General features: G+C 50.1%; 1 protein-coding gene across 1 annotated transcript in view; it reads left to right on the top strand.

The window, feature by feature from the left end:
- Positions 1-2,093: 2,093 nt before the first annotated feature.
- The window catches only part of REPS2 (RALBP1 associated Eps domain containing 2), a 169,482-nt gene continuing 161,268 nt past the window's right edge, over positions 2,094-10,307 (top strand). The window contains 2 exon segments of the mRNA XM_037512653.2: positions 2,094-2,223; positions 2,226-2,335. Coding sequence (XP_037368550.2) covers positions 2,094-2,223; positions 2,226-2,335 — 240 coding nt within the window.

Genomic DNA, 10,307 nt, shown 5'->3' with positions numbered 1-10,307 from the left:
AAAAAAATGAAGATAAAAACGTTTTCCCAGCCTACTTCAGAGTTATGGACAGGCCTACATGAGATTAATGTAGCTTTGAAAAATTATAGATCACACTCTATGAATGTTAGTGATTATTCCACCTCACCGTTCTTTTCCAAGGACTCACAGAGCAAAGTAGGGTTTGGCGTTTATCAAAGAGAGTAGATCCCTTGCTAATCTTTTGGAACCACCAACCATTCTCAGAGAAGTCCGAGTACAAGTGATTCGTAGAAGAGAATAAACATGATCTCCAGGCTTCCAGTTTTCGCGACAAGATATAACCGATGTGTGAAATACTCAACTGGGTGTGAGATTTTGAAATGAAAATTCCCCAGCCAAGGTAGTCTTTGTTGGTCCTTACTTCATCTACCTTTTCTGTCTTTTCATCCCCAAGCCTGTTGCTTTCTTAATTCTGTTCTGGCAAGTCTGAAGCAAAATGCAGCGTAAGGAAATCTTAGTGAAGTGGTAAGAACTTTGTTTTTGGAGTGGATGCTCTTACTTCTTCAGATTCCAAAAGGGAACTATTACTCTGGCCATGATTTATGAGTTGACGTAATTTTTCTTTTTTCTTCTTAAGTTATCCCCCAACACCCTTTTTTTGGTCTTTACCATCTGATTTTTTTTTTCGTTGTCTCTTCCTATCTTTGATCTTTGAGTTGATCAAAATACCAAAAGATATTTGCTATCATTGGTGGTATTTGTTGAGATTTTTGTTTTGTTTTCACTTATAATAAAACTATTTGAGATGAAGACTTATAAACTCTTTATTAATGCAAAATCGACTTTTTTTTTAATTAGTGCTTAACCCTGGACTGATTGTTTCCCCCTTTGGGTTAGTATTTCCAAGTGAGGCTTAATGCATACACACACAGACACACAGACACACACACACACACACACACACACACGCATTCTTCCCGGGAACGTTAACATTTAAAAAAAGAACTTTAGGAAAAGAGAATATTGAGGCCTGCTTCTCGAATATCCAGTGCTGTAGTGGGGTGGACATTTTTCTTCCAGTCGTTTCTTTTCTGAATTTTACTTAAAAGTGACTGGAGCAGTAGTGAGGGCGGGCGGAGGTTGGAGCAAGTACTTCTCAAAATATAGTGTATGTGCGTTAGAATAGGGAGGCATTGGGAGAGCTCATGATTATGTTTCTAAAGATGTGGGTGCAGGGTGGACTTTTGGTGTGAACTTGGTCAAGTGTCATAGTTTTGTTTTTAAAGCACGTGTGTTTTCCCACCGAGAGAATCGCTCCGTTTGAAGCGTTAGGACCGTGTCTCTGATGCGTGTCCTGCCAGGCCCTCGCCTGAAAATCTGCTGCCCAGCGGATAATCACCCCGTGCGGGATGAATGAAGGCAAAATGAAACCCGTTTCCTTATCTGGAAAGCCAGGGGCTGGACGTCAGCATCTCCAAAAAGGGGCCTTGTCGCCGTGGCACTGTAGTATTTCGCAGTCCGTGATGTTACTGTGTAGTCTGCGGCTCAACTGCAGGTTCGAGCCCTGCCTGAGAAGGTGCCTAAGCCCGTCGCCACCTGGAAGGATGGGGCGTCCCTGGGCCCCGTCCCCACGGAGACCCGCGGGCTGCAGGTTTCCGGGACGGGGACTGGGCAGCTTGCCCCCGCCGCGTCCCCGGGCAGGGAAGGGCACGGCGCGCCGCGGGCACCACACCTGCTCCAGCGCCCTAGGAAGAAGCCACCGCCAGTGCCCCCCCACCCGCCGTTCTCCAGCTGGGGGGCACCCGCGCGGGTCCCGGGGCGCGGGCCCCGCCCTCTGCCGCCGGGCGGCGCGGGCGGAGCAGGTGACCCGCGGCGGGGCGGGCGGCGCGGCGCGGGTTACCTGGCGCGGCGGGGCGGGGCGGGCGGCGGGGCGGGGCCGGCGGGGCGTGCGGGGCCGCGGTTGGCCGGCTTCGCGCCTGTCTCCATGTGCCGCGCGGCGGAGGCACAACATTCAAGCCCGGGGCGGGGCCGGCGCGCGCCGGGAGGAAGCGGCCGCGCGGCAGCTGCGGGGCGTGGGGCGGTGGCGGCGCGGCGGCGGCCGGGGTGAGATCGGCGGCCCCCTGGCCGGCCCGATGGAGGCGGCGGCGGGCGCGGGCGCGGGCGCGGGCGCGGGCGGGGGCGGCGGCTCCGGGCCGCCGCTGCTGAGTGAGGGCGAGCAGCAGTGCTACTCCGAGCTCTTCGCGCGCTGCGCCGGCGCCGCAGGCGGGGGCCCCCGGAGGCCGCCAGGGCCGCCCCCGGCTTGGCCGCCGCCGCCGCCGGCCCGGTGGCCGACCTGTTCCGGGCGTCGCAGCTGCCCGCCGAGACGCTGCACCAGGTGGGTACCCGCGCCCCTCGCCCGGCGGCTGTGCGAGAAGCAGGGGCGCGCGCGGCGGCCGGGGGACCCCGGAGGCCTCGTCCGGGCGCCGGGCAGGGGGCTGCACCGCCGGGGAGGGAGGCGACGCTCCGGTGCCCCCGGGGGCCGCCGGTGCCCGCGCCGCTCCGCGCTGCGCTCCCGGCTTCCTCCCCGGAGGTGACCTGACACGCCTGCCCCTCCCCCGCTCCCCTCCGGGGCTCCGCGGCCGCCGGGACCCAAAGTTTGCCCTGTTCTGGAAGTCGCGTTGGCGTTGGCTGGTGGTGCTTCCACCTCTGATGTCCGCTGCCGCCCCTCCTGCTGCAGGGATGGGAAGCGGTGGGCGTTCGCGGTACCTCGCCGGGATGGCAACTCCAAGGGCGCGTCCCTGCAGGGCCGGCGGCCCACGGTGAAGGTTGGCCGCTCTGTCGCCTGCTGACATGTTCCTTCTACCTACCTGCCTGCCTCCCTCCCACCCACCCGTCCATCTATTTCGGAACATTTGAAACTGCAAAACCTTACTGACAGGCTGCAGAACCAGGGGAACGGGGGCTATTCAGCGTCAGCGGGGGGGGGGGGCTGTCAAGCCAAAGCCAGCTGTCTGCTCGGGGCTAGCGGTGCACGCGACACGTCCAGCGTGAGGACACTTGTACTTTGCATCTTATTACTTGGACTTCCACTAGCATTGCAAAGTGACCGCTGGCCTGCGCACCTCTTTTTGGCTGCTCCATATCTGGAAGACAAGGAGGCAATGGGATGCTCCTTAGCAGACGCTGTTGTTTTGTGCTTTCTTTGCATCTTGCAGAAAGACTGGTTGTCTCTTTTGATGCCCCCAGCCGGCATGGGGAGAACAGTCTTAAGATCAGACCCAAAATATCAAATGGAGCTCATCCCCCACCCCATAGTTTCACTATTAATTCTTTCCTTTTTCGTTGAGGTGATGTTGGTTTACAGCACTGTACATGGTTTAGGGGAATAGATTTACACCTCCTCAGATGCATGTTACCACACCACCCCCACAAGCCAAGCACCCACAGTCCTTTAGAAATGAAGTCTTTCTTAAAAGCAATAGTCGGTAGGAAAGTTATTACCACCAACAGAAAACTCGGAATGGCGATTGGTATTTTAAAATCTAGTTCCAAAGGAATACTGAGGGTTTTATGGTTCACTTGCAATATCATTGTGCTGGAAGGTATTTTTTTTCATTCCTTAAGACTGTCTTTTATCCTGCGGGAGCATGCATTTGTCTATAGCGATTTGTACTCTTTCGCCTTTTACAATTTGGGATTTCTGAAACAGCAATTAGTACACACAACTGAGCTTGGCTCTTTGTCCCTTGAAAAGTCCTTGATATGTAGACAGTTCTGCCACTGCTGTTGAGCCGGACCAGGTAGAGAAAATGGTCAGAGTCTGAACACAGACCATGGCTAGTCGCAGTGTTCAGAATAGGTAACAAACTTACCAAACGCTGTTGCAACTTCTCAGCTGAAAAAAGGGATAAGTGAAGGAGGCCACACAGCAAGTAAGGGACAGTTGGGTACCTGTTCAGGCTTATTTTGTGGTCAGTAATACCTGGAATGTGATAAAAGAAAGGGGGGCATATTAAATCTGACATGTTGGTTGACTGCTCACAAGGAACTTGAGAGGGGCCTTTCCTGGTGTTAGAATCCCTGCTCCCTAGGGGTACATGTGATTGAAACAAACAAACCCAAGAGAGCCAGTACCTTTGCATGAATGAGATTAACTTCTTGATGTCTACTTGAAACCTGCTTGCAAAAAATTGTTTCAAAAGCTGGCAAAAGGGGACATCCTTAGAAGATTCTTTGTACTAAATCTCTCAGAGCTTTAACCTCCCTTATTCAGCCGAGCAAAGCAGAAGACACCCTTACCCTTTAATCTAACAAAATTGCAGTAATCCACTATTCGGGCAGGTGAAAATTAACATCAAAGGCATCCTGGGCAGGGCAATGTAATCAGAAGAGATTCAAACAAAACCAGCAGCAGGCAGGCACCTAATTTTTACCACTTTTGGTGGTATGGGGCAGGGATGGTGTGGAGGGTGGTGTGTGCACAAGCCTCTTTCCCATTCACCTTGATTTGCAGTCCTTCATGAGTGTCTGAGGCTTTCTTTAAAACAAATGCAAACTTTTTAGCCTTTCCCTGTTCAACAGGAACCTGTAAGTTCAGAATTAAGTGGCCCAACAGGTATAACTGCTCAACTCAAGGAGGTACTAGTCAGCCCTGGTAGTTTCTATGGCAACTAGCAGCCAGGTTTTCTTCCTAATAAGCATATAATTAAGATGACCATAATGTTCCAGGAAGGTCGAAAATCTTACCTGAAGTAAATGGTCTGTAAAAATACTTAATTTTGTCTTCTTGGGTGTAAAAATAAACCAGTGCACCTGTTACTTTGGTGTGGAATTGAGCTATCTTAGGGATTTTTTTTTTTTTAGTTGAAATATATTTGTATGTTATTTTTAAAAATAGATTTATTTTTTTCAGAGTAGTTTTAACAGTTTACAAAACTCGAGGGGGAAGGTACATAGCGTTCCCGTAGACCCCCAGCCCTGCACAGGCACATTATCAGCATCTCCCCCTAGAGTGATGTATTTGTTAAACTTGATGAACCTTTGTTGACACGGCATAATCACCCCAAGGCCATAGTTGACCTAGGGTTCACTCCTGGAGTTGCATGTCCCTTGGGCTAGGATGTGCACCCGTCGTTATAGCAGAGCATTTCCTCTTCAGATCCCTGGAGTTCCACCATTTCTATGCCTCCCTTTCTCGCCCCTCTGCCCCAGCCAATCACTGATCTTTTCACTGTCTGCAGAGTGTTGCCCTTTTCAGAATGTCCTGGACTTGGAATCATGAAGTGTATGGCCTTTCCAGATTGCTGTTTCACTTAGCCATTCAAGATCCCTCTGTTTTTGTAGCTTGCTGGCGCATTTCTTTTTAGAGCTGAATACTACTCCTGTCTGAATGCTCAAAGTTTGTTGATCCATTCAACAGCGGGACATCTTGGTTGCTTTCAAGTTTTTGCCAGTTATGGTTAAAGTTGCTATAAAAATCCATGTGCACCTACATTTTCAACTTCTTTGGGTCAATACCAAGGAGCGTGATTGCTGGATCCTGTGGTAAGCCTATATTTAGTTAAGTCTATTTTTTTAAAAAAAATTTATGCATAGAAGAACTGGGGTGTCGGCCAGAGGTGCGGGAGGTGAGAGGATTCACCAGAGCCAGAGTGGGGAACAGAACAGGCAGACTGACTGAAATCCACTGCTGAGGGGAGCCGCGGGCGTTTCTGCCCTCCCGTCATTAGGATGGATGATGGATCCCTGCGGTCCTGAATGCATGCCTGATGGCGGGCACCTGGAGTGGGGTGTGGGCATCGGTGGGTGGGTACACCTGGGCTGAGAGTCTGGGCTCATAAGGGCGGCGTCATGGGGTGCGAGAAGAGTGGAACCATCAGAACGAGAAGAAGCGAGAGAACAGAAGCAGCTGAGAAGCAGAGGCCACGAGAGAACACGGGAGAGAGCCCAGGAAAGAGTGAAGATTCACCCGGGGCTGGGAGGACTACCAGTCTCCTGGCCCCCGGCACCCCTGCCTGTCGTGGACCTGATAAATCCCAATCAAGGCCCAGAAAAGCCACTGAGGGCTCCAGGACTCTCCTCCTTGACCGGCCTGCTCGGGTCACAGAATACCTGCCCTGCGCCATCCCGCCGCTGCCAGAGGTCTGCTGCGCCATAGCTTGGTTACTTAGTAAGTTCAGTAAGAAACTGCCAAACTCTCTTCCAAAGCGGCTGTACCTTTTGTCATTCCCCCAGCAATGAATTCCTATTGCTCCGTGTCTTCACCAGTGTAGGGTGAATAAAAAGCATCAGGCTTTTCTGCCTTCCCGCCATTAGGATGGATGGTGGATCCCTGCGGTCCTGAAGGCATGCCTGATGGCGGCACCTGGAGTGCGGTGTGGGCATGCGTAAGTGGGTGCACCTGGGCTGAGAGACTGGGTTTATAAGGGTGACTTCACGGGGACTCCAGTAGAACCATGAGGGAAGCAGCGAGAACGCGAGAGAAAGCCGGAGAGCCTAGAAAGAGTGAAAACTTACGGGGGGCCGGGAGGACTGCCAGGCTCCCGGCCTCCTGCCCCGGTACCCCTGACTGCCGTGTACCCAGAAAATCCCAATAAAGGCCTCCAGGACTCCTCCTTTACCCAGTCTGCTCGGGTCATAGAGAACCTGCTCTGGCCCTTCCTGCCGCTACAACCAGCATTGTCAGTGTTTTGGATTTTGGCCATTGTAATAGGTAGGTACTTGTATCTCATTTTAATTGCATTTTCCCAACAACATATGATGTTGAGAATCTTTCCAAATGCTCATATGCCATCTTGAATTGTATTTTTTTAAAAAAGATTTATTTATTTATTTGTTTGTTTATACAAGCACTGGGTACAGTCAGAAGCGCAGGAGGGTGAGAGAATTCACCAGAGCGGGGAGCAGAGCAGGCAGACTGACGAAGTACACTGCTGAGGGGAGCAGCGGGTGCGGCAGGAGAGGTCTGCGCGCCATGTGGGACTCTTGCTGGTGGCCGGGGATCGAACCGGCGCTGCAGAGGCTGCGGGCAGCTTCGCAGCCCAGGTCTCAACCACTGCGCCACCAGGGGAGGCCCATATGCCATCTTGAATTGTATTTTAATTCATCGTAACCACCTATTTTAAAGGCTATTTGGCCTCTGTAGAATATCTTAATGTGCTGATTTATTTTAAAAGCAGGATTCAAATATTAGGTGAAGAGTAGAAAATTGAAAAAAAAAATGAAAAAATATGAATGTCTAAGAAACGGGTAGTTTTTGTTTACTACTTCAAGACAGTGGACTACCAACTTGGAGTGATTGGTGTCCCAGGTTTGTGAAGGATCTCATTGATAGTCAAAGGCCCGCAATTTACTAGGGTGGGAATTTAGGGTGTGGTGGGAAGTATCTCATTGATATTCAAAAGCCAGCAATTTACTAGGGTGACAATTTAGGGTGTGGTGGCAATCACGTGTGGGGTTGACAATACAGTATTCTGTTGTGCTGCTGGTGGTTAGTGTCCTAGTTGCCCAGGTTACAGCAAAAAAATTCAAATACAAAACCCCTGCCCTCAGGGAATGTAGATACCGATGTAAATATACCCCTCTCCCCCCAGAGTTTGAGTAAGATTTGAAATAATAACATCAAGGAATAAAACACCAACTTCAACCTGGCAGGTTTTATATTTGATGTAATGATTTAACAAACTGGATTTCTTTCTTATTTTTTTGGTTGTCGTCTTAGTCTCTGAAAATACTGTGCTATCTCGAGTAGTCATTATAATTAGTTTTCATTTTTATGATATTTAACTCTTAGACATTAAAGAGAATAGTTAAAAAAAACCAACAACATGGTTGAGGGCCTCCCTGGTGGCGCAAGGGGTTAAGATGCAACCTATGGGGCCTCCCCGGTGGCGCAGCGGTTGAGCGCTGGGTTGCGAAGCTGCCTGCGGCCTCTGCGGCGCCGGTTCGATCCCCGGCTGCTCCCCGGCCACTGGAGGAGGGTCCCACATGGCGCGCAGACCTCTCCTGCCGCCCGCTGCTCCCCTCAGCAGTGTACTTCGGTCCTTCTGTCTGCTCTGCTCCCCGCTCTGGCTCTGGTGAATTCTCTCGCCCTCCCGCGCTTCTGACTGTGCCCGGTGCATGTGTAGACAAAACAAACAAGCAAACCAGCAAACAAATAAATGGGGCATGCCTCTATCAAAAAAAAAAAAGAAAAAAAAAGAAAAAAAAAAAAAAAAAGATGCAACCTATGAAGCTGTCCGCAGCCACTGCAGCATGAGTTCGATCCCCGGCCAGGGAGCAACCCACATGGTGCAGCAGACCTCTCATGACTCGCCCGCTGCTCCTCTCAGCAGTATATTTCAGTTGATCCGCCTGTTCTGTTTCCCACTCTGTCTCCGGTGAATCCTCTCAAAGTTCTTGTGAGCTTTTCCATGGTTAAATGATCAGCCAGAATTCTTTAACGTGGATGAAAATATTTTTTTGTTTTTGCATGCTTCTATCCTTTTGTAACATACAGCTTCGGGAGCTGGACGCCAGCATACTTAGTAAGTAGGAATATGTGCTGTTTTAGATAGTCTCTTTTTATTCTAAAAGACAATGATTGTCTGCAGATATAGGAAGTTCCAGAGCCAAACCATTGTGTGGTTAAGCGGAGGACATTTGCATAATCATTGCTTACTGACTGTTATAATATTTCATATGTGCAAAGCTAGTTCCCCAACAAATAACTCCCTGTCGCTCAGCATGAGAAGTGAAATATCAGTAGCTCAGTTATTGTGCAAGTTTCCTGTGATCCCTTTTTGGCTCCTTTCCCCTCCCCAGCCCAGAGATTACTCTTGTCCTGTATTTGGTGTGCATGGTTTGAAAATTTCTTGATACTTTCATTCGTGTGTGTGTGTGTGTGTGTGTGTGTGTGTGTGAGAGAGAGAGAGAGAGAGAGTGAGTGACTAAAACAATTTGTTGTTTTGTCTGGGTTGTCATGTTAAAATGAGGAGTCTGGTACTGTAACCTTCACAGCTTGCTTTTCTGTCATTATGTTTTGGAGGTTCATCCATGTTGACACATGTCACTCTAATTCATTTATGTTTCCTTTTAAAAAAACTTCATTATGAGCCTCCCTGCTGACGCAGGGGTTAAAGTCTCAGTGCTGTCAAGCTATTGCCAGCCACTGAGGCATGAATTTGATCCCCGCCCGGCCAGGGAGCTACCCACAGGCGCAGCAGACCTCTCCTGTCTCCCTGCTGCTCCTGTCAGCAGTGGATTTCAGTAGATCTGCCTGTTCTGCTCCCCACTTTGTCCGGTGAATCCTCTCACCCCCCACATCTCTGGCCTACACCCCAGTTCTTTTTTAAGATTTATTTATGCATACAAGAGCTGGGGTACAGGCCAGACATGTGGGGGGTGAGAGGAGTCCCCAGAGACAGAGCGGGGGAACAAACAGACTGACTGAAAACACACTGCTGAGGGGAGCAGCGGGTGAGTCAGGAGAGGTCTGCTGCGCCATGTGGGTTGCTCCTTGGCTGGCCAGGGATCGAACTCGTGCTGCAGAGGCTGCAGATTGCTTCATAGTGCGGTGCGTAACCCCTTGCGCCACTAGGGAGACCCTACACCCCAGTTCTTGTATGCATACATAAATAAAACTAAATCTTTTTTAAAAAACTCTTCATTACTTGCTCTACAGAGACTCATCTGATAGTACTGTAGAGACCTTTATGCCTAAGGAAAGTGGGAAGCATTTTTCTTTACATAGACTGCCACAGAACATATACAAGCATGAACTGTACCTTTATAGGTAGCAAAATGCACACTGATTTTCTTGAGCGTATCAGAGGACCTTAGAGCTAATGGATTAGGCTTTCCTGTGTTTGTTTCTTATCGTTTTAAAATGGCAAATCTCAAGTAGATGGAAACGTTGGGTTATTCCTCTGTGCTTGACACCCAGACTCAGCAATCACCAGTATAGAGCCAGTTCCATTTCATCTGCACCCCCACCTATTTCTCCCCCCTCTAGTATCCTGACGCAAGTTCTAGACATCACATGAGTCTTAGGGTTTATCTTTTTTTTAAAAGGTTTTTCTTTCTTGTCTTTTTTTTTTTTTTAAAAGATTTATGTATTTATTTATACAAGCACTGGGTACAGTCAGAAGCGCGGGAGGGTGAGAGAATTCACCAGAGCCAGAGCGGGGAGCACATCAGGCAGAAGGACCGAAGTACACTGCTGAGGGGAGCAGCGGGCGGCGGGAGAGGTCTGCGCGCCATGTGGGACCCTCCTCTGGTGGCCGGGGATCAAACCGGTGCTGCAGAGGTTGCGGGCAGCTTCGCAACCCAGCGCTCAACCGCTGCGCCACCAGGGGAGGCCCTCTTAGGGTTTATCTTTCAGGAAGGAA

Source organism: Talpa occidentalis, unplaced genomic scaffold (genome assembly GCF_014898055.3).
Source record: "Talpa occidentalis isolate TD23 unplaced genomic scaffold, MPIMG_talOcc4v2.1 talOcc4.15, whole genome shotgun sequence".
NCBI lineage: Eukaryota > Metazoa > Chordata > Mammalia > Eulipotyphla > Talpidae > Talpa > Talpa occidentalis.
The sequence above is the reverse complement of the archived record's forward strand: the minus strand, read 5'-3'. Positions and strand labels throughout refer to the sequence as shown.